This window comes from Nematolebias whitei, chromosome 7 (assembly GCF_014905685.2).
Source record: "Nematolebias whitei isolate Nwh7 chromosome 7, NemWhi1, whole genome shotgun sequence".
In the NCBI taxonomy this organism is placed as follows: domain Eukaryota; kingdom Metazoa; phylum Chordata; class Actinopteri; order Cyprinodontiformes; family Rivulidae; genus Nematolebias; species Nematolebias whitei.
The window spans coordinates 48,097,162-48,121,600 of NC_056504.1; the positions used below are offsets into that span (position 1 = coordinate 48,097,162).

The following is a 24,439-nucleotide window of genomic DNA, read 5'->3' on the forward strand; positions in this document are numbered from 1 at the left end:
TGTAAATCTTTTTCCGTTTCAGGCTGAAAAACAGGTTTTGTTTCTTTAAATAACTCCTTTCTGGGACATAAAAGTTAGAGCTGTGAGGCTCAACCTTAAAACAACAAGAGTCTGAAAATACCAGAGAATGAACAGCGCGCCTTCAAAATAAAAGCACAGACATTCACTAGTTTTAGAGGGAGAGTGTTTCTAAATCGTTTAAAATACTTTACCTTCATCAGTTTCACGACAGATGATGACAAAATTATTTTACATTAGGTTCAAGTTAGAAAAACAAACTGTTTTTATCAAATGATATAAAAGTTTTCTGCAGTGAGCTCCAAACAACAGCCGAAACCTGCTGAATGAATTAACTGATTTAAATTTAGACGAGCTGAACTGACTTTAAAATCAGCTAACGAGTAAATTAAAATAAGCACAACGGTAGCTAAACGCTGAAATGATCATAACAGAAGCTAAATGCTAGACACACAAAACCACAGTTAGAAGCTAAAGTCAGCGAAACTTGTTAAAAGCTAAAATCAAAATGAACAAATTAGTAGCTAGATGCTAAATATAGCTAAAAGCTAAATATGGCCAAACAGCAAAACTACCTTAAAACTTAATATGGTGAAAACATTCATAAAATGCTAAAATTTGCAAAACAGCAGCTATAGATAAAATCAACAAGCGTAGCTAAAAGCTAAGTGTAGCAAATAATAGGCAAAGGCTAAGATTTGAAACACTTGTTTATAGCTTCAAACCAAATTAACAAACTAGCTAAACGCTAAAATTACCACATCAGGAACTGAATTCTAGATGGAGGAGACCACAGGTAAAAGCTTATTTAGCTAAATTGTAGCTAATAGCTAATCTTGCATGTAGCTAAATGATCAATAAAAACCACAGTTAAAAGATAAAATTAATAAATCTGTAGCTAAACCATGTGTAATAGCTAAATTAGCTAATTTTGAAGCTAAAAGATAAAATCATAATTAAAAGCTAAAATTAACCAAAGTTAAGGGTTCATGTCTTTTAAAGCTTTCATTTTGAAGGTCCACCCGGAAGTAAGAAAACTCGTCAAAATCTTAACTTGAGTAAAAAAAAAAAAAAAACATTTTCAGGAATCAGCGACTGAGCTCCGTTCAAGTTGGACTTTTGTTTGATTTGTTTCAAGAAACCTTGTTTTGTACTCACCTGTGTGACGTCAGCAGCCGCAAACACCTGGTTCGGAGGTTCTGGTCGTTTTAAATCAGCGTGGGCTCCTCGGGAGGAGCTGCTGTCCGATGCAGGAGGCAGGTGATGGACGTCAGAAGAGTCGAAGGTGAGAAGAAGATGAGTTTTAAAACAAAAGTTTAAATCGAGGATCCTCTGAAAGTTTAAATTTTTATTTACTGGAACACACAAAGGAGCAACAACAACAAAAGGTTGTGTTTTAGTCAATAACGATCTTTAAAAATGGACTAAAACTTGAGAAAAAGGTAATGTGGTTTGATGTGGAGGTTTGTTTAAAGTTCTGGAGACATTTTGTTTCCACCCTGACAGAAGAGCTGTTTGCTCCAGAGGTCAAAGGTCAGGAGGACCAGAACCAAACAACTGGACCTTTTTTTTATTTAACCTTCATGACATCTGAGAATCTTGTCAGCTGAATATTTTCAGCCTTAAATGATCTCAAACAGCTAAAACACAATTTATATCTAGTTCAAACCAAACATGAGCTGAACATGAGCCGAAAACACAAGAGCTGAGTCTGTGAGGTGATTGTGGAGGAATGTGGTTCGGCTGCTGGAGGACAATAAAGATGTTCAGATGAAGTTCTTCGGCTGGTTGACTAATGATTGTGTCATTGGCTCTGCTGGTTTTTGTCTTTTTTTATCGTCTTCCCAGTACAAGCTGCATTTCAGCTTCAACTTGTGACACTGGGTTTGGGCCCAAAATCTTTAGCTTATAACAGGTGAATCAGCACTTTCAGCTAAAACACAACACTCAAAGATAAATGTCTGCTGAAGAGCTTAAACTAAGCTGGTAACAAAAAAGGCAGAACATTAGCTAAAAGCAGCAGAAGGTTAGCAAAATGTTTAAAGATGCTTGATAAAAGCTAAAAGTACAAAAAGTTGCAAATTGTTAGCCATAAGTTAAAATTAGAAAAATGTGAGATAAAAGCTAAAAGTAGCAAGTCTTGATAGAATTAGCCAAGGGTTAGCTCAAAAGGAAAGTGAAAAGTTAGCTTAGATTAACAACAGCTAAAAGCTAAAAGTAGCAAAACATTAGCCAAAAGTCCCAAAAACATTAGCTAAAATGTATCTAACAACTAAAACATAAGGATAGCTAAATGGTAACGTAGCTAGATAAAAGCTAAAAGTATAAAAGACTAGCTAAAAGTTGTAAATTGTTAGCCAAAAGTTAAAAATAGAAAAAGGTGAGACAAAAGCTAAAAGTAGCAAGTCTTGATACAATTAGCCCAAGGTTAGCTCAAAAGCATAAAAATAAAGTGAAAAGTTAGCTTACATTAACAACAGTTAAAAGTAGTAAAACATTAGCCAAAAGTCCCAAAAACATTAGCTAAAATTTATCTAACAACTAAAACATAAGGATAGTGTTGGATTAAAATATGAAATCCAACAATAGCTAAACTGTAACGTAACTAGATAAAAGCTAAAAGTATAAAAGACTAGCTAAAAGTTGTAAATTATTAACCAAAAGTTAAAAATAGAAAAAGGTGAGACAAAAGCTAAAAGTAGCAAAAGTATTGCTAGAATTAGACAAAGTTTAGCTCAAGAGCAAAAGGAAAGCCTAAAAGTCATGAAAAGCAAAAAACTAGCTTAAATTAGCAACAGGCTAGCTAAAACTAAAAGTAGAAAAACACTAGCTAAAAGTCCCAAAAACATTAGCCAAAATTTTCTAACAACTAAAAGTAACATAAGGATAGCTATAAGATAAAGTAGCTATATAAAAGCTAAAAATACAAAATGCTAGCTAAAAGTTGTAAATTGTTAGCCAAAAGTTAAAAATAGAAAAAAGGTGAGACAAAAGCTAAAACTAGCAAAAAAATTTCTAGAATTAGCCAAAAGTTAGCTCAAGAGTGAAATCAAAGCCAAAAACTAAAGAAGCAACAAGCTAGTTTAAATTAGCAACTGGCTAGCTAAAGCTAAAAGTAGCAAAACACTAGCTAAATGTCCCCAAAACATTAGCTAAAATTTATCTAACAACTGAAAGTAACATAAGGATAGCTAAATGGTAAAGTAGCCAAAGGGTAGCTTAAGCACTGAAAGAAGAAAATGTATAGCGAAAAGTAACAAAAGGATAGTTAAAAAGGCTAAAGGTTAGCTAAAAGTAAAAGTCGCAAAATTGTAGGTAAATGCTAAAAGTAGCTAAAGTCGTCAACTCATTTCTTCTCATTAATAGATGTTAATCTAAAACTGGCACGGAAGATGGCGGGCGATGTGCATTCATTCACAGAATGCTGGATCTTGGGAGTCTTTTTGATTTCAGCTTCTAGTTGGACATTTAGGTCCATCTCAAACTTGTCGTTGGACAGTTGGTCCCCTCGCAGACACATGGATGTCTCTGGACTTGAGACCTGTCCTGGAAGTCTTCCTGAAACTAAAAACCTGATCAGACTTGGTTTTAGGTTTAGGTGAGGACTGCTGTGTCCAACGTCCCTCTGAAGCTGCAGAAACACAAACGTGTCTCGGTCCGAGAGCCTCCAGGGCGGGACGAGTCCCAGACAAGTCATCTGAGGAATGGATGAGTCATGGCGTTAAAGATGAGCTCACAGAGGGAGGACGGCCTGACCCTGCAGCGACACAAGGACGCAGTCTGAGGCTGGACAGACGAGCCTCCATGTGTTTTTAAAAGCTCCATTACAGCTGCTGTTTATCATGTTTTTATTTACGTTTGTTTATTTGACAGACGTGTCGATCGTAAAGCCCTGGTTCTGGGCGCTCGGGGTGTGTGGACCAGAACCAACCACACGGTGACGCTCTTCTCAAACGTCAGAGTTCAGATTCTTGTTTTTGAATTTGGAACTTCAGGAAGTTGTCAGAACAAAAGGACAACTCTTTCCTCCCTACAGTGAAATGTTTTTATATACTTCTATTATTATTATTTGTTTTATAATTATTTTCCAAGGTTTGTATTCATGAGAGACTTCTTGTAGGACAGTTGAACTGCTCTCTGTGCACTGAACGGCACTACGTCTGGTTTTCTTGTACTTTTAGAATAAAAACAGTAAAACTTCAGATTCTTTTTGTCTCCTGCAGGTCCAAGAGGAAAACCTCCTTCCCTCTTGTCCCTCCTGACGGCAGCTGGTCTCTCAGAGCGGTAAGAACCAGTTCTCAGAACCTGAATAAAGACGTACCTTTCAAACCAACGTTTTGTCTCTGGAAAACTGAAATCTGGACCCGTACAATCCACACGTGTACATTTACTGATCCGTACGTCTTCCACAGCTTCGCTGTGGTCGGGGAACACGCAGGGAAACCCAGACCACCTCATTCTCTCTGAGTCACTCTCCAGCTCCTACTGGGAGACCCCAAGGTCTTCCAACCCCAGAGAATATATAATCCTTCCAGGGAGTTCTGGGTCTGCCCTGGGGGTCTTCCCATGGGATGTGCTGAGAAAACCTCCAAAGGGAGGCTTCCTAATCAGATGTCAGAACCCCCTGGACTCACCTTTTCTAGTTGGTGGAGTTATATATTTTGAGTCTTTATAAACCCATCCAACACTCTTGCAGTGTTCTTAATGTTCTGAACTCTGTAAAAGAGCACAGCTTGTCATGATCTCTGCCCTCTGCCACGCCCACTTCTCCACCTCAATCACACTCATGCTCATCACCTGTGTCACTCCCAGTCTCCCTCTTGCTGCACCTGTGTCAGCCTCTGCCTCCCTGCCAGATTGTCTGATCGCCTCGTACCTGAAGGCTCGTTCCTAAAGACTCGTTTTGAGTCGCGCTTGATTATTTTAAATAAACGATCCATGCCGCGCATGCAGCTCACTCAGGTATAAGACAGACACCCTGCCCCCTCCTTTCTTTTTTTGGAGGTTGTCTGTTGCACACCCGCCTTTTGTGTTTCTCTGGGACACGATGGGGAAAGATAGACCCCAACCTAGCCCCCTCCTTTCTCTTTCTCTGCTGTGACAGACAGCTTCGGAAAGAGAAAGGAGGGGGCGGGGTCTGATACCTGAGTGAGCCGTGCTCAGCCACTCTTTGTTTTTTTGTTTGTTTTTTTAATACAAAATTAAATTTTAAACCTGTGAAAGAGTGAGTCCATGACAGCCGAACCGCGACATATTGAGGGACTGCTGTATTCCAAGATTATCTGTTAAAAATACAGATTAATCTTATTTACTGTGTGCATTTTTTTTAAATAAGGAGCCATTTTGTTTGTTTACTGAACTCCAGTCAGATTATGTTCAGTAAATAATTAAGTTGTTGCTGCAGAAATAAAACCGTGATGCAAAGTACAGGAAAAAAATTATATTTTCTGACAGAATCAGACGCAGATTTGGACGATTTCATGTCTATTTATTAATATTTTCACAACTTTCATAAAGCGCAGTGATTTTCTCGGTGTGTTGGTGGTTTCACCTCCGGTGTCTCCAGTGGATCCTAATAATAGACGTTTGTTTCCCTCCCGCCGAGCGTCGCTTCCTGTTTGTCCAGTGGGAACACACGCACATGCACATGCACACGCACACACATTGTGAAGGGGTTCCTGTTCCTCAGGATCTGTAGATCCACTCAGAGAGGTAGAGGATCTGAGGAGGTGAAGGAGCAGAAAACAGGAGGAGAAAAGGGGTCAGAAGAGAGGAGGTCAGACGGACAAACCGAACAAACTTGGAGGAGTTTCTAAAAGTTTAAAGGAGACGAAGAACGTGGGATTAAAATGTGACTGTGAAGGAGGTGATTGAAGGAGGTGAGAGGAGTAAAGAAGTCACTGTTGGAGGAGGACAGAGCGAGGATCTTATGCAACGTTTGAGGTGAAAAGAAGAACTGGAGGAAGAGGAGCAGGATAATCAGCAGCTGAGTGTGTGAGCAGCAGAGCTGGTCCTGATGATGGGCTGCTGCCTCTTTGTTTACCAGCGGGTGAGTTTAGAGTCAGCCGGACGCCTTTTAACCACGAAACATCACCTGAACAAATAAAACCTGCCGCAGCTGTTCTCACCGTTCCAAACGCTTTTCACAAGCTGCGGGTAAAATCTCCAAATCCACAGTTAAAAACTTTTGCTTTTCAGATATTTAGGTGGAGAAGGAACAAACAAACGATCAAAACAAAAGATTTCTCATTTATTTGTGTCGCATCAACAAGTTGCAGAAGATTGTAAAAGTAAAAAGAGAGGAAAGAGGTGTTTGTTTTTTCTCTGTCGGTGAACACGATGTCATTCATCCATCCATCCATCCATCCAGCTAAATGACCAATCGTCCATCCATTTATTCATCCATCAATCATCCATGCATCCATCTGACTGAGCAACCACCTGTCCATCCAAAAAATCAACCCATCGTCCATCCATACGTTCATCCAACCATTCATTTATCCGTCCATCCATACGACCGACCAACCGACTGCTGTCCCTCCATCTAACAAAACAGCCGATGGTCCACTTTTTTTTAATCCATCTATCAAATTAACCAACAAACCAACCAAATGTCCAACCTTACCTTCATCCATCCATCAGACCATCCAACCGACTGCCATCTGTCCACTTCACCAACCAGTTGTCCATCCTTCTGCCCATTCATCAGTCTAACCCTCAAACCATCCTTCTGGCTGTCCCTCCATCTGTCCATCCGACAGAAAACAAATATTGAAAACATTTCCACGCTTCGTTACGTCACAACGAGCTGGAGTTGATGTACATTTTTTCTAACCATTTCTTTTTTCTTCTCCACTGAAGTGGAGAAGCTTAAGTTGGCATCGGTCACTGATCCAGAACAGTCAGAATAACAGAAAATGTTAAACAGGAAGAGAAAAACATTGCAGTTTGCAAATTGACCTTATAAGGACAAAATAACCTAAGCCCCTCCCCTCCTCTTGATAAAGGTAAGAGCCTGCCAGGTTGTGTAACGTCCAGACAACAACAAAGTCTCAACACAAAAGTGAACAAACGGCACCGACTTCCTGCTATTGTTGCGTTCTGCTGCGCTCCAAACATCCTTCTTTAAAATGTCTTCTCCTCTGTTCTGCTGTTTGTCTGTTTTTCCTCTTCGGTTGTCATGACAACCAGCTGGAACTGTTGTTGTTGTTTTTTTTTAATCCAGCTGTAGCTTACTGTAAACCATGGTTTCCATAGTTACCACCAAATAATAACCAAATTAAAGAATGTGAGTCTCAAACCAGTAACTATAGTTGTACTGCAGGTGAGCAGTACAACACGTTTTATTGAAGTACTACTTCATTTTCGAAGTAATTTGTTCTAATGTTTCAGTACATTTTTAAGTTTCTGTCTGTTTCCTGATCTTTTGTCACATCTGTTTGGACACAACAGAATTTAAAGATTTCTTCTTAGACCTAAATTATTACTCTTTATAGTTTTCTAAAAGATAATGAGTCCGTTGATTAAAAGTAATTGAAAACTATGAAATTAATCTGAGTGTCGTTCCTTCCAACACTTGAACATCTTCAAGGCCTCCTCGGTCTAATGGCTGCACGTGGTGTGTTTTGTGTTGCAGAAGAAGAGGAAGCAGGCCAGCGGCGATGCAGACGGCCTCAGTCTCTGCAGTCTGGACATCAGCGTAAGCTCCGGTTCTGGTTCCGCTGTGACAGATCCGTGCTCTTGTTGTAAATCGTGTTGAGATTTCTGGGAAAAGCTGTTGACAGGAGCAGACGATTGCTCCTGACCGAGCGTTTCGTCTGTTTTGGTCCAGTTCTGCTGCACAGGAAGAGACGATGTTCTGTTGTTGGGAGCGCAACACGTAACAAACTCCACTTTATGTCCCGAAGCGTCAGTGTAGCTGTTAAAAAAAGCTAAATGTAGTTCATTTTGAGTGGAGAACTTAAAGGTTCATATTTTTAATTTAGAGTCTGTTAAAATCTTTCCTGTGGTGTAATTTTCATAAATCACGTTTTTCACGTTCAGCTTTGTTGTTGCCGCCGTTTATACGTCAGAAACTGTTTTAGTTGATAAATCAAATTGGTTTGTTGGATTAATTATCACCAGCAGTGTCCCCCTCACATTTAGCATGAAATATTAGTTCACCCAGCCGTTTCGGTTTATTCAAGAACAAATCCATTCCACTTGACTAATAAGGGAATACTCAAACCACTAAAAGTCCACTCCGGGTTTTCCTGGTTACCTACAACAACTCACCACACCGTGTGCAGTGTTTGTCCTCGGTCACTTGACAACGCACTCATTTCTGATTTTTGGTCGATGGGGAGGAGGGGGAGACACCTCTGTGTTGCATGCTAGCTTAGCACTGCGTTAGTGCCAGCAGTTGTCCACCGGGGTGGGGGGAGTTAGGATGCGTGAGAGAAGCGGAGTGCTATGTCTGTAGCATCTTAGCTGGTGCATCTGTATTGCACGCTACTAGCTTAGTGCTATGTTAGTGCCGGCAGTTGTCCACTTGTGTGTGTGTGTGTGTGTGTGTGTGGGGGGGGGGGGTGTTAGTATGCGTGAAAGGAGTGGATCGTGCTGTATTCACACAAGGAGAGCTGTTGGTCAGGCTACTTCTTGTAGCTGCTCTAAATTAGTTATTGAATCAAGTGTTTACTTATGTAGGTGCATGTAGATGTTTAACAACCCGTTAAATGCACCAGAATGCAGGAAATGGCATCTACTTTATTCAAAATTTTATGGGGAGGACCACCCAGAACCCCCCACCACAGTGTCCCCCCACATTACAAATGCTTTTGATGCCGATGATCACCTGCCACCAAGATCTGCAACTGATAAACTTTTGGAGCCAAACTAATTCAAGATGGCTGCCAGAACCAGAGTAACAGAACCGGAGTAGCAGAACCGGAGTAACAGAACTTTATGTCCCATTTGACTGAGGCTCATTGTCGATTCTGGGCCCTCCGGGTTCCTGATGGACCCCTCCTCTGGTATTTTTAGCATTCTGCCCGCAGCCCTGTTGTTTTGCGGGCGTTTCCCTCTCGGCTCGGTCCAGCGCAGGAAGTCCAGCGCACTCCAGCAGAACACACGGAGCGAACACGCCATCAGTCATACCGCCTGTGGCAGACGTCGAACCTGGACTAACTTACAGTCTATTGTCTCTGAGCTGACGCTCCGTGGATCACACGCAGCCTTATTGTGCTCGGACTGCACCTTCAGGAACTGGACTTCTTTATCTGATGCTGAAGGTCAAAGGTTGAGATGGGGGGGGGGGGGGGGGACATTTCATCCACAGAAACAGATTGTTCTGTTTGTACTGTTAGCGAAGTATCTCCTGAACCACTGAACAGATTTTAATGATCAGCAAATAATCACTGGATCAACCTTCAAATCTTCAAGATGGCTGCCAAATACAAGGAAGGCTACGACCCAGTTTTACGGATGCTAGGCTCAAATGTGGCGTGGTAGTAGATGAGCCTTACCCCAACGTGTACTCTGAGGGCTGACTGACCAAGCGAGATCTGATTTTCAAACGCTGCCATCAACAGCAAAATGTTTCGTGAACCGCAGGACTGATTTTAATGAAATTAGAAAATAATCACTGAATTAAAAAAAAAAAAATCTACAACTGGTTAAACTTTGGAGTCACCTCAATTCAAGATGGCCGCCACAGATAGCCAACATTAGCCAATATCAAAATCACTATGACTCAGATAATTTTACAGATATTGAGCTAAAATTGGGCGTGGTCGTAGCCGAGAGTCGTCCTCAACACATGCTCTGAGCGTTCACATGAGAAGGGACAGGGACGTGGCGGCCATCTTGGCTTTAAACTGTCATCAACAGCAGCAGGCGATAAGTCGTGGTTTAATATTTTTATTAAAAGTGTTTGAAGTTCATCGCAGCAGAAACGAGAACTGGACGCATCTAAAAATAAACTTTGTTATTTACTCTAACGGTGCACGTCGGTCTCCGTCATCACCCCCGTCCTGTTCAGCTCGAGCGCAGCTCCGACGTCCGAAATGTTCGGCACAACCGTGACGCTGCAGTCCGGGCAGAGTCGTCACCGTGGAGTCTTTGGTGCAGGAATGTTGCCAGACGCCAACTCACGGTGCACACATCACAAATGTGTTGAAAGGACAAATGTGGTAGGAGTGTCCCAACATACATTTGTTTCTAACGGAGTACAAGTACTTCAGTTTGTGCACTTGTTCATACAGAGTACCAGTACTGAGTAGTTGTTAGTTTTTAAACATTACACAATGACTTTAGAAACATCCATTCTCTTTACCCGCTTCTTCCTTTTTGGGTCATGCCCATACCCAGCAGTCACTGTCTGAGAGACAGGGGACGCCCTGGACATGTCTCCAGTCCATCACAGGGACACTTTAGAGACAAATGAGACAACCACTCTCACCTAGAGACAATTTAGAGTTACCAGTCAGTCTAACATGCATGTTTTTGGTCTGTGGGAGGAAACCGGAGTACCCACAACACGGAGCGAACATGTAAACTCCACCCAGAAAGGCCATCCAGCCGGGATTCGATCCAGCGACCTTCTCACTGAGAGGCGGCACTTCTACTTACTGCTCCACCGTGCCGCCCAACTTTAGAAACATCCAAAAAAGTTAAATCTGGTCCTCTGGACATTCAAAAGAAAACAAAACAAAACAACAACAAAAATGTAGAAACGTTTCGTCTCTCGTCCGAGAGACTTCCTCAGTCTGAGGTGCTGTATTCAGCTCAGTCTCTTGAATAGCACCTTCTCAGAGTGGATCAACCAGTTTGCTGCTGACAACCAAAACCAGCTGATCACATGCTCAAGAAGGACCATCAGCATAACAATGGATCATTAGCACACTGATGGCTGTTTACTGTTCACAGAGGGCTGAGTGATACTAGCAATCACAGCATTGTAAGAGGGGGACAGTTGAACCCGGAGGCCTCCACCCCTGTTTAATGATGGACGATTTCTTTTCACAAAGATGGCCTCCTTTACTCCTCTCTCAAACCATCGTTCCTCTCTGTCCAGGATGTGAACATCTTCATCCCTGAAAGAGTGACCGCTGGCCTGGAGATGAGTGTAGACCTCAGAGTCCTGGCCTGATGATGTTGATCTTCTGTGCTGGGCCATCCTTTTGGCCAGTGGCTGTTTAGTTTCCCCGATGTAAGAATGATCACCCTCCTGACACTGAACAGCATACACAACATTACTCTGTTTGTGCCGGGGGACTGGATCTTTGGGATGAACCAGTCTTTGCCGTAATGTATTTTGGGGTTTAAAAGCCACTGGGACGTTATGTTTAGAAAATAAACGTCTCAGTTTCTCTGATACTCCCTCAACATATGGAATGACCACAGGTCTGGGTCTGGGTTCCTCCTTTTCACCTGATGGCTGACTGGAGTCCTGTTTGGGTTTCTTCTCTGCTTTCAGGAAGGCCCAGTTAGGATATCCACATTGCTCTAGAGCCTGTCTTGTGTGGGATTTCTCCTTCTGCCTGGCTCCTGAGCTAGTGGGGACGCTGTCTGCTCTGTGGTACAGAGTCCTGATGACTCCTAACTTGTGCTCCAAAGGGTGATGGGAGTCAAACTGCAAATACTGGTCTGTGTGGGTGGGTTTGTGGTACACCTCAGTTTGCAAATGTCCTCTATCAGAGACTGAGACCTCACAGTCCAAGAAAGCCAACTTGCCATTTTTTACATCTTCTCGTGTGAACTTGATGTATTTATCCACAGAGTTGATGTGGTCAGTAAAATGTTGGACTTCCTGAGATTTAATTTTAACCCAGGTGTCGTCAACATACCTGAACCAATGACTTGGTGGTGTCCCTGAAAAGGACGTCAAGGCTCTCTTTTCTACCTCCTCCATGTACAGGTTGGCAACAATAGGAGAAACTGGAGACCCCATAGCACACCCATGTTTCTGCCTATAATATTGCTCCCCATATGTGAAGTAGGTTGACTGCAGGCACAGTTTCAAGAGTTGACACAGTTGTTCTGTGGAAAGTGTGGTCCTGCTGCTCAGCGTGGTGTCTGATTTTAATCTTAAACTGACCACCTCTACTGCATCATCAACAGGAATGCACGTAAAGAGTGATGTGACATCAAAAGAGACCATTGTTTCATCAGTCTCCATGATGACATCCCTCACCTTATCCACAAAGTCCATGGTGTTCTGTATGTGGTGTTCTGAGCTGCCAACTAAAGAAACACATTTCTTTTACTAGAAACAGTAAACAGTCCGCTGTCTTAACGCCGTTTAGCTTAAAATATCATCAAACTACGGATGTTTTTTTTAATCTTCAGTTGTGAATTGGACCAGAAAATAACGTCATCGAGTATAAATGTATCGGTTCAAAGTACCGAGTGTTTTTACGAGTACAAGTACAGATTTCTACTAAAAATTGGTGAGACTGCCACTGAAACTTTCCAAAGTCTCGTGCATTTTTTGAATCTCCAACTCGTCCCCATTGGTTTGAGAAGTTTGGACCTAGGGGTGCAGGCTGGCACAAGGAGCTGGAAACAAAAAAACTTTATTTAAATAAAAAACAACGCTGCCAAGTCAGCACAAAACTTACAAAACGCTGGAGGAGTCGATCCCGGGGGAGGGGGTCAGGTGACAGAGGGAGACGACACATGACTGAAGTGAAGTGCACAAAACTTTATTAACACAAAACGCTGTTACAGTGAAACACCGGCCTAAGAGCAGAACGTGGGGGTCGTGCTCGCGTCGGTTTTTAGCTCGTACATCGGCGACGATGAACTGGTTTCAGCTCGTACGAAACCAGTCGCCAGTTCAGCGAAGCCTCACCACAGCTCTGGATCAAACCGTTTACGGAGCTGGAGTGATTTAAAGTGGAGGATTCTGTCGGGCCTTTCATTGATCCTCAGCTCAAAACTAATTAATGTGGTTCTGTTGCAGCCCGGCCCGCTCCCAGCGGCAGCGCTTCGTCACGTGGTTCAGTGAACGTCTCACTCCGACACGAAACAACACGTTCGGTTACCTTCAAATAATCACGTTAAAGTGACGGGAACTGAACAGGTCTTGAATTATTGTTAAAAACAAGTACATTTTCTCAAAAACTGAGTTTTGTCTTTGTCAGACATTGTTGTTTATTGTTGTTTATTGTTCTGCAGCGTCACTAAATGTAAACAAAAGTTTTCTGTTTTTGGTTTATTTGATCAGAAACGTTACAAAAACTTGTCGGGAGTCTAAAAATCATTTGGAATGTGTCCAACTACAAATAATTAATTAGCATTTAATCTCCCAGAATGAGCAAAATCATCAAACATGTTGCAAAAAAATGTTTTTAAAATTGAAGATTAAGTCTAAAAGTTATGAAGCAAATAATAAGTTATTTTAAAAATGCAACATTATGGCAGAAGTTTATTTGGCGTAAATGATAAATATTGATTTTAAAGCACAAAACCGTTCAGAAACGGGACAAAAATGTGCCGTTTTTAAACGATGAAAGGCACGAGGTGATAATATCTGTGTGCTCGCTTTTACTTGTCTTTCTGTTAGCAAAATATCTCTTGAAACACCGGACAGATTTTTCAGAAATGAATCATTGGGCGTGCGTCTACAACCGATAAAGGTTTAAACTCGAGATCGCTGCTGATGGACTTTAATTAACACAAACAGTTCTACAGATGTTGAAGTAACATGTGGAGTGGTAGTAGCTGAGGGTCGTTCACGACACGAGCGCTGAGCGCCTCGTCATCCTGCAGGAGACTCACTCGAGGCTGGAGCTCCGTCCCTTCTCAGCATGAGATTATTTTGGTTTAAACATCTGCTGATGCTCTTTAGGGCTTTTAATTGTTCAAATGTTTTATTTTGGATTTTATTGTGAAGCTTTAAAGACCCAGCAGCCGAGCTTGAGTTCGTGTCTGCCCCCGTGAGTCACGCTCACGTCTGGTCCTCTGAGGTGAAACTTGTAGACGTTTCTGTGGATTCGTGCAGCGTGACGCTCGAGCTGCGTCGGAGGCGGAGCTTCTTCTGTGACGTGACCAGGAAGTGTCGCAGCTCGGCCCTCAGCGACTCTGACGTTAGCCCAGAAGAAACGGCTGAAGCGTTTATTTAAAACAGAAGACTGAGTTTTAATCTGAGGCCGAAAAAATCTGCATCTGGACCAGATCCGGCGCTGCGTTCTAATCTGTAATTTCAGCTTGTTAGAAAGATAAAACTTGACTTTATAAACACTTCACAAGACATTTCTCTGCCCCTAACGAGTTTATTTTCAGGTTTATACTTAAAATTTTAACGTGTAGTAATTAGTGAGGTTAATCTGAAGCGCTAAATCTCAAACAGCTGTTCAGAAACTCGTCGTTCAGTAAAAAAGAGGATTTCTTGATGAATTTCCTGTTTGGAGCTCTGAGTTCATGCTGGAGATGAGGCTCGGCTACTACCACACTGTAGCTCAGTACCTCTTCAACTCGCTAACTTGTAGCTGTTTTTGTGTTTGCAAAGGTGGATTAGCTGCGGTGGCCATCTTGAATCAGGTCCAATCCAGCTATAATTCCTCTGGAAGCTCAGGGAAGAACAAAGTCAAAGTTTTTCTTGTAGAAAATGCGATTTATTTTATTTAATTTAATCCTGTAAATTACAAACAGTGATGCACCCAGAGACACTTTATTGTGTCTTTACTCAGCGGTTTATGATTTTGTGTCATGTTGACCTAAATATTTATTAAATCAGACGTTTTCCAGCTGGAGGCGGAGCTGCTGGTCGATCTGTAATTATCAGTAAGATGTTCGCCTGCAGGGAGACCCACTGTCCTGGTTTACCAGCAGATCCATGACTCTGTGTGCGGGGGGGTGGGGGTCAGTCCGCCCATCAGACAAAACTCAGAATATTAATCCTTAATCTCACTTTCCCAACATTTTAAATCCACGTTGGTTCTTACGCCGTGACGGTAAGAGTCAGTTGTAGAACTCAAACTGAGCCCTGAATGGAAAGATTTAGATAAAAACTAGAAAAATTATATTTTCTGTACAAAACACTGCACAAAAGCTAAAAGCTAAAGGAGCTAAAGGACTGCTGACAAAGCTGAACCTGTTCAGTTAAAGCTTAAGGTAGTAGAACACTAGCTGAATGTGGCAAAAGGTTAGCTAAAAACTAAAAGTAGTGTAAATGTATCTCAACGCTAAAAGTAGTAAAAAACTCGCTAGAAGCTAAAACTATTAAAAAGGATAGCTAGAAGCTAAAAGTAGCAGCACAGAAACTAAACCCTAAAACTAACAAAAACATGGCTAGTAGCTACTAACTAAACATATAAAAAAGCTAAAAAAAAAAAAACAGTAGCTAAACACTAAAACTAGAAAAGAGCTGGGTAAAAGCTAAACATAACAAAATGCTGGCTAGAAGCTAAAAGTAGCAGAATGGTAGCTAAACTTGAAAACTTGCTAAAGGCTGACTAGAAGCTGAACAAATAAAATGCCTAGCTAGAAGCTAAAAGTAGCATAGCTAAATGCTTAAACTAGCAAAAGGCTGGCTAGAAGCTAAACAACAAAGGATGGTTAGAAGCTAAAATTAGCATAATGGTAGCTATAAACTAAAATAGTAAAATGTCACAGAAAGACTAAAAGTAACAGATGCCAGATAGAAGCTAAATGTAGTAAAAGTTTGGCTAAAAGCTAAAGGCTAGATAAATGTTAAGACTAGTAATAGGTTTGCTAAAAGCTTAAAGTATAAAAATGTATCAAAAAGCTAAAAATATCTTAATGCTAGCTAAAAGCTACGCATTTCTAAATGATAGTTAAATGCTAATACTAGCAAAAGGGTAGCTAAAAGCTAAATGTAGCGTTTGGAAGCTGACATGCTGCTGTTATGTCAAAGTGCAACTCCTTTATGTGTATTTTAGTCGATGCTACAGATTAAATAATCTCGCTGCGAGGCTCTAATTTCTGCTGGTTCTGGTGTCATGAGGTCCGTTTATCAGAACAATGTGAAGTTAGAGAACGACAGGAGAGAGGGAGTGAATCAGTGCAGCAGCGACGGAGGGATGAAGAGGAGGAGGAGGAGGGACTGCGTGGACAGCCATCAGAGCTTCAGGTTTTCATTTCATTTTCCTCCACTGATGGTTCTGGTGAGGTTCTGATGGCCCGGTTCCTCCACAGGACCGTGTGTTTTTATTAGTTCTGGACACAGATCCTGATCTGGATCCTCTGACGGCGCCGGGTCTTTTAAAGACGGAAACAGAACTCGTGTGAAAACCTCGAAGAGTTATTTTAGCTGCTGGCACCAAACTCTTTCAGAACCTTTTTGTAGGTCTGGATCAGATTTTGACCCGTTTCTGTAATCCCTGGACCCTCAGGGCTGGTTTTGTCTGGCGGTACCAGACATTTGATGAAGTCCTGCCGGTACCACAGCCGTTCTCTGGATGGGTTCCTGTTTCTGAACTCTTCCTGGACTCTCGTTCTGTCAGGGTTCTGACACTGAGCCCTTCTGGACTTTGACCCATCACTAGACCTTCACGGTCGCTCCTCGGGGCTGTTTCTGAGTCCAGGTCCAGAGCTGTGGTTTGTTTGGGGGGGGTCAGCATGGTGGTGGGGCGGAGAACGTTGGCGCTGCTCGGACAGCCGTTCAGCTCTGTAGAGAGCAGAACACAGAACCGTCAGGCGGTCCGACCGGCCGAGGTGAGGGTTTGGGGTCGTGTTAACTTTCATGTTGGGGGGAAACAACAAACAGAACTTTGTTCTGGACCCAACGGTTCTGTCCGCTCTCTGTTCCAGGAGCCCAGCACCAAGCGCAGTAAGCCTGTCTCCAGGGTGGCCTCCCTGGCCAGCCTGCTGCCCCCCGTCAAGACCACCCCCCTGAAGAGGATCAGTCAGACTCTGCAGGTAAACCAGCCCAACGGTTCCGTTCGGACTTGAAGAAACTTTATGTAATAAATCAGGAGAGAAGTCGCAGCACACGGTAAAAACAGCCGAAGTTCATAGAAATACAACAAAAATGTAGAAAACTAATCGTGTCTGAAGATTAAATGAAAGTTTTCCGTGAAGGATCCGCCGATCCTCAGAGCGTTGAGCTCGCATCCAAACTGCAGGAGCTGAAAAACGGACTTTAGTTCAAAACTTCAGCTGCTAAGGATCACAGCTGGACCACAAACTGAAAAATGAAGATTTTCAACGACAAAAATAACTTTTTCTGTGACAAATTCACTCTGAACGCTGCGAGCTGAACGACAGCTAAAACTAGCTGAAGAAGCTAAAAATGAGATGTTAAAGCTAAAAGATGCAAACACTAGCTAAAAGCTAAAAGTAGCTAAAAGCTAACCAAATATAGCCGAGGCCTAGCGTAAAACTAAACTAAGAAAAGGCTAAATAAAAGCTTTAAACTAGAATAAAGCTAAAGCAAAAGACTTAAAATGGCAAAAGGCTAGATAACAGCTTAAAGTAGAACAACTGTAGCTGAAAGGAACAAAAAGATAAAGTAGCAAAAGGTTTGTTAAAAGTAAAAAGAACAGTCATCTATAAGCCCAAAGTAGTGCGAGGCTATCTCAAGGCTAAAAGTGGCAAAAGGCTAGCTGAAAGTAGCAACAATTAGCTAAAATCCAAAAGTAAAAAAGGCAAGCCAAAATTAGCAAAAGACTAGCTAAATGCTCAAGGCTATAAGCTAAAATAACAAAAGTATATCTAACAGCTTAAAATAGTAGAATTGGAGTTAAAATTAACAAAACGTTAACGAAAAGAAACTAAAGCGGGGTTACTTTAAAAAAAGGTTACTTTTAAGCAAAAGGCTTAAAATGGGAAAAGGCTAGATAGCGGCGTAAAGTAGCAAAATTGTAGCCGAAAGGAACAAATGGGATAGATAAAAATAGCAAAAGGTTTGTTAAAAGTAAAAAGAAGGGTCATCTGTAAGCCCAAAGTAGTGAGAGGCTATCTAAAAGCTAAAACTGACAAAAATCTAGCTAAAAGTAGCAACGACTAGCTAAAATCTAAAAGTAAAATAGACAAGCCAAAAATAGCAAAAGGCTAGCTATAAGCTAAAAGTAGCAAAAGTCTGACTAAAAGCTTAAAATAACGGAACTTTAGTTAAAAGTAACAAATGGTTAGCTAAAAGCAACCAAAGCTAGGTAAAGGTATCAAAATCCTACAAGTAGCAAAAGAATTATTAAAAGCTAAAAGCTTAGCTAAAAACAGAACGTAGTAAAAGGAGAGTTAAATGTAGCAGAATGGTAGCTAAAAGTAGCAACAGGATAGCAGAAGCTAAAGATAAGAATTAGTTAGCTAGAAGCTAAAAGTTAAAGAAGGCTAGCTATAAGCTGAAAGTTTTAAAGGTTATCTAAGAGCTAAAAGTAGCAGCTCAATAGAAGCTGAAGCAGATTTTAAGGAGAACAAAGTTTTTTAACAGAACTGAAGATAATTAAGTTTATTTGATGTCTGTAACTGCAGTTAAATGTTTTAAAAGTAAAAGTTACATGAACCAAAAGTCACAGCAGCCATGTCCAGAATGAGCCGAAGGTTTTGCTTTTTGAACAGCTAAAATAGTGCAAAGTGTGCAGAAGTATTTAGCTCTTAAAAACCCTGAATTAGAATAAAATCGTCTTTGTTTCTGACGGTCGGTCTCTGCAGCGCTCCATCACCTTTCGTAACGAGAATCGAGCAGAGAGGACCACTCCTCCTCCTCCTCCTCCTTCCTCAGCCACGATGAAGACCCGCGTCATCGCCGCAACGCTCTCCAGCCCCTCCTCCTCCCTGACTGCGTCACGGGTTTCCATAGCAACATGCCCCGCCTCAAAGCGGCGCGACAGCAAGCTGTGGAGCGAAACGTTCGACGTCCGGCTGGGAGCGACGCAGCCGCTGAGCCCGAAGGAGATAAAACGACAAGAGGTCCGAATAAAAACAAGTTCATTCATTCATTCATTCATTTATTTATTTATTTATTTATTTATTTCAAATAGTTTTTATTTTTTTATCTGAATTTCTTCTGCAGGCTATTTTTGAGTTGACTCAGGGAGAACAGGATCTGGTGGAGGATCTGAAGCTGGCCAAGAAGGTAAACAAAACCCGTTACCGTCCGTTTGTTTTATAGTTTAGTAACCGTGTATGCGTGTGTGTGCGTGTGCACGTGCGCTGCAGGCGTACCACGACCCGATGCTGAAGCTGTCCATCATGACTGAACAAGAACTGAACCAGATCTTTGGTACTCTGGATTCTCTGATCCCTCTGCATGAAGGTGAGCTTACCTGCAGCTCTTCACATGAATATGAGGAAAATCAAAAAAATAAAAGTCGTGCACGTGTTTATGGTGCTGAGCTCTGACATGGATCACGTGCTGTCATGAAAGAGCGATCATGTGACTTCCTGTTTCTGTCTGTGTGGGTTGCTTGGCTAAATTCAAGATGGCGGCCACAGCTACAGGAATTGGATACCGGTAACTCGGATGTTTTTACAGATACGGAGCTAAAGGTTGGCGTGGTAGTAGCTGAGCGTCCTTCACATCTCGCTCTCTGAGCAGCGGGGTGGCGGGCGGTATCGAGGAGGGCTTGTTTCGTTGGGCAACTGATGCGTTTTTGCTACATTTGATTTGTTCGTTGGGTCTAATTTGAGGGAGTAAAACGGATCTAGTCGACATTTGCAGAACGTTTTGTCGTCCTCAGACCTGCTGAGTCGGCTCCGAGAAGCCAGGAAACCCGACGGGTCCACGGACCACGTGGGACACATCCTGACGGACTGGGTGAGCGCGTTTTTCTTCAGATCTCACGCTCAGAATCTGTCGGAGTTCTGACCCGGAGTTGGTCTTTGTGTTTGTGCAGCTGCCCTGCCTCTCCTCCTACACCCCGTACTGCAGCAACCAGGTGCAGGCCAAGGCCCTGCTGGACCAGAAGAAGCAGGACCCGCGGGTCCAGGACTTCTTGCAGCGCTGCCTCCAGTCCCCCTTCAGCAGGAAGTTGGACCTGTGGAACTTCCTGGACATCCCGCGCAGTCGGCTGGTCAAATACCCGCTGCTGCTCAGGGAAATCCTGAAGCACACGGCCAACGACCACCCGGACCGGCAGCACCTGGAGGAGGCGGTGAGGAAAACAAACGTCCCTCCTCTAGGAAAATCTGAAATCTCTTCATTCGAGGAGCCAAATGTTTATTAAAGTTCATCTTTCAATTTTATCAAGCCAGTTTTTAAAATGCTCTCATTTTGTCTTCAGCTCTGCCTCTTCAAAGATTTAGCTGCATTTTTAAAGGGACATTTCAGATATTTCAATGAGGGGCTGACTGGAAAAACTCTGAACAGTTAATATCTTACCTGTTGCAGACAACTCTTTAAACAACTTCAGTTTGAAGAAACCGGACTGACGAGCTAATGGCTAGTTCAGGCAGGGCCACGAATACAGTAGCAGCTAGCTGTAGCACTTCCAGTGCGGCCAATAAAACTATTTTACATAAATAAAACACACACAAAAAGAAACGAACTGGTAAAAACTCAAAATAGGTCAATTGTAGCTTCAAGGTTAAATCGACAAAACTGCAGAAAGAGGCTCAAATAAGCTAAATTGTAACTCAAAGCTAGAAATAGCAAAACATTGCTAAAAACAGCTAAACAGTAACTAAATGGTCAAATAAACCTAAAACTGAAAATGATCAAACTTCTAGATGAAAGCTAAAATTTTCAAAACAGTAGCACATTGCTAAAGTAAGCACAGTAGCTAAAAGCTAAAATGAGCAACTTGTAGCTTAAAATTTAGCTATAGCTAAAGGCTTAAAATGAGCTGAACTGTAAGAAAAAAGCTACAATTAGCTCAATTATTGCTAAAGGCTAATATATTTTAAATACTGGTTAAAATCTACAATTAGCAATAATTGTAGCTAAAGGCTAAAAATGGCAAATACATATTTAAAGGCTAAAATGATTTAAACTAAGGCTAATATTAGCTAAACTGCAGCTAAAGACTAAATTTAACCTAACCATAGCTAAATGGTAAATTATCAAAAACTACTGATTAAGACTAGAATTAGCAGAATGTTAGCTACAAGCTAAAAGAAGCATAAAGTAGAACAAGTGTGCTGAAGAATGTATTTAAAAGAATTAAAGACGATCTTGATGGGTTTCCACGGGGAAAGGTAAATAAAATGTAATGTTTTGAAAAGTATCAAAGAAACAAAAACCCGAACGGGTTTTCAGACGGAGATGAACCGTACGGGGTTGATCTGCGCCGCAGGTGCTGATGGTTCAGAGCGAGGTGGCGGACATCAACAGGCAGACCGGAGAGTCCGAGTGTCGGTACTACAAGGACCGGCTGCTGTTCTCCGAGGAGGCCCAGAGGGACGGACTCATCGACCGCTCCAAGACCATCAGCTGCCACGGAGAGCTGAAGAACCACCGAGGACTCGTCAGTAGATCTTTACTGCTTCATCCCCTCCTCCTCATCTTCACACTCACCTTCTGCTCACACAAGAGTCAATAAATAAATCTTTCCTGTGCATAAAATAACATATTTTCTGTTTATGTTACTTTTCTGTTTTGTTTTTTTTCCAGGAAGAAGAAAGACTAACATCTTTTTGTTTTTTGCTTTTGTCTTTCAGAAACTCCACGTCTTTCTGTTCCAGGACGTCCTGGTCCTGACCCGGTCCGTGTCTCTGAACAACCAGCCCATCAGCTTCCAGCTCTGCCGCCAGCCCATCCCCATCCGCCAGCTGGAGCTGGAGGACCTGTCGGACGGCGAGATGAGAGTGGGCGGGTCCATCAGAGGGGCCTTCAGCAACACGGAGCGAAGTCAGTCCAGCACTCGGGTTTGGGTCAGAACCAGTTATCGTGCAGACCGTAACCTTCTGTGTCGTCTTCTCCTGCAGCTAAAAACTTCTTCCGGGTTTCGTTCGGTGCGGGAGGCCAGCTGCAGACCCACTGCTTCCAGGCCAGCGACGCCTTCAACAAGCAGCAGTGGCTCAACTGCATCAGACAGGCCAAAGAAGCAGCAGAGCAGACGGGGGGGCAGCCCCCCGAGAGAGGACCGGCTCCGGAGCCAGGTCCAGGACCACAGAAGGATCAAACTCTGATCGAAGCTTCTGGGCGTGAAAAGGAAAAATCGATGTGGGGGGAGGCGGAGGCGTGTCTCGTGGTAGGGGAGGAGTTAACGCGGGGGGAGGCGGGTGCAGGTGAGGAGTGTTCGGAGTTGGACGGATTACCGGACGGTGTGGAGACGGAGACGAGGCAGGAGCGATGCAAGGTGGACGGAGGAGGAGAGACTCTCGTCTCAGGTGATGGCCATGCTCCCGGTTCTGACGTCAAACCAGGAGAGGAGGAGCTGATGAAGGTGGAGGAGGAGGAGGAGGAGGAGGAGGAGGGCAGCAGGGAGGAAGAACAGGTCAACATGGACACTGAGGAGTGCGGCGAGCAGAACCAGAGGTGCTGATACCAGAACCAGAAACTGGACTTTTCACGTCAACCAACAGAAAACAGCCTCGCCAGGCTGCAGGTTCATGAGTATGGCAAGCAGTTTGTGTATTTATTTGATACCAAGCATATTTTTTGCCCACTAGTTCACTACTATGCTGAACTAGTTGCACATCTGGTCTCACTAATTCAACCAACGTACTACTAGTCAACTGTTTTCCCACTCGAGTGCCACAAAAGTCTCGACCAGTTGTTTTTTTAACGCACCGGTAAACCAGTGGGCCATACCAGTCATCGTAAAAGTTAACTAGTAAGCATCAAGAACCCTTACATGTTAACTAGTCTACACAAATGAAGCTACTAGTTGGCTAGTTACCGTCAAACCTGTCGACCTGTTTTCAGTCATTTCGGCTGTTTTTGTCGGCGTCTGGTCACAGTTTAATTTTTATTTAAGGACACGTTGATCGTTAATAAGAGGAAAGTTCAGCTTCTGTGTTTTTCATTTTTTTCATTTTCGTGACTTTGAAAGAGAAACTTTGATTTGTTTTGCTTCTGCGTCTGTTCGCTCTGGATCTGATTTGATTTTTTGAATCGCCCCGGTTTGTTTTCAGCACTCTGAACAACACGAGTCTTCAGCTTGTCGTTGTTTTGACTCTTAACGATGAAACCGGATGTTTCCTGTAAGTACCGTTTGTAAAAACTGTATATGAGTAAATGTTTATATAAATACTGTACACGTGGTAAATATCTATGTACATGCGCACGGTTCATTCTGGGTGTTCTAGTGAACGATGTGTTTGGATAAAGCCATTTTTCAGAGACGACGAAGAAAGATGCTCCTGAAAAAATCCCGTTTTACTCCGTTGGGTAAAAATTTAAACGGCGATGTCATTTAAACTTTGACTGAACCAAAGAAACAATAAATTATAGTAAAAAATTAAACTCGTCTTTGGATAGATTTACACCAAGAATGAAACATTGTTACGGTGTAAAAATAAAAAGAGCCTGTATGAAGTTGTATTTTACTGCGTCCTGCTGAAAGATGAAAGTAAAGGGATGTTTTTGCTTATGTCTGTGTCTTTGTTAGCAAAATATCTCATGAATTACAGACTGAATTTTAATGAAACCTTCAGGAACTAATCTTTGGGTTTACCTTTAAAACCATTGACCTTTGGAGTCAATCCAATTCAAAATGGCCGCTGCAGCCACGTAGCAAATACAAACGGGTATAATTCAGTAAATGTTACATAAATTGCTCTAAAACGTGGAGTGGTAGTAGCTGAGAGTCGTTCCCAACACACTGCACATGCTCCCCTGCCTCAAATGTTGGCAGTAACTCTCGCTGCCAACCTTGTGTCTCTGTTAAGAAAATATCTCATGAACAACCTAACGTAACTCAGCGACTGGATCTACAGCTGAGTACCTTTCGGAGTCGGCGGTACTTGAGATATTTTGCTAACGCAGCTAACAATTAACGACAGCCTGCTCATGTGATCTGCTCTCAGAGCAAGTGTTGGAGATGACCCTCCACAACTATCACTTCAGAGTTGAGCTCAGGATCAATTTTGAGATATTTTGCTAACAGACGAAGCCAGATCTCCCGTCATGATGGAACGCTCGTTGCTGGCACTTCAGGAGCTCCATACTTCAACCATGAAGACAAACGTCCTGATGCCGCTCAATAATCCAGGTGGAATCAGGTCCTCTGGACGGACTTTTGGATAAAAGACGAAAAGTTTCAACAAGTTTTTAAATTTATTTTATTCTGTGAACATTTCTCTTCCATTTGTTTTTCAGCTTCTTTCTTGTTCCACAATTTTTGTGCAGTTTCAACAAATCAAACCGTTCAGCTGTTTCAGGACAATCCTGCTGTGACGTTTGGTTTTGGTGCAACTTTAGCTTTTTGAGATGTTTAGCCTCTTTTTTTTCTCATAGAAAATTATTTGAGCTCATTTTCCATCCTTCAGATCTGTTCACAACCTTTTACTGCTCCTTTCACATTTTGTTCTGGTTCAGCTTTGTGCAGCTTCTTTCTGCAAATTTAAACTTTTTTCAGCTGCTTTTTTGCTG

At 42.4% G+C, this 24,439-nt stretch overlaps 2 protein-coding genes across 2 annotated transcripts in view; both read left to right on the top strand.

Annotated features, from left to right (window-relative positions):
* LOC119412013 (gastrula zinc finger protein XlCGF57.1-like) overlaps nucleotides 1-24,439 on the top strand; it is a 520,281-nt gene that overhangs the window by 314,256 nt on the left and 181,586 nt on the right. The gene's annotated exons all lie outside the window — the stretch shown is intronic.
* Nucleotides 1,235-22,388, top strand: arhgef3 (Rho guanine nucleotide exchange factor (GEF) 3). The gene is made up of 12 exons (XM_037679055.1): nucleotides 1,235-1,303; nucleotides 4,242-4,302; nucleotides 7,655-7,717; nucleotides 16,774-16,881; nucleotides 18,616-18,873; nucleotides 18,977-19,039; nucleotides 19,123-19,219; nucleotides 19,644-19,720; nucleotides 19,800-20,057; nucleotides 21,198-21,368; nucleotides 21,562-21,751; nucleotides 21,829-22,388. Exons 1-12 carry the CDS (start codon nucleotides 1,266-1,268, stop codon nucleotides 22,386-22,388), a joined length of 1,944 nt encoding a protein of 647 aa, XP_037534983.1. The 5' UTR covers nucleotides 1,235-1,265.

Bases quoted from the DNA above. Each gene is read 5' to 3' on its own strand.
- arhgef3 (XM_037679055.1), top strand. From the start codon at position 1,266: ATGCAGGAGGCAGGTGATGGACGTCAGAAGAGTCGAAG. The intron at 1,304-4,241 runs GTGAGAAGAAGA...TGTCTCCTGCAG, and splicing joins GGACGTCAGAAGAGTCGAAG to GTCCAAGAGGAAAACCTCCT. The intron at 19,040-19,122 runs GTAAACAAAACC...CGTGCGCTGCAG, and splicing joins ATCTGAAGCTGGCCAAGAAG to GCGTACCACGACCCGATGCT.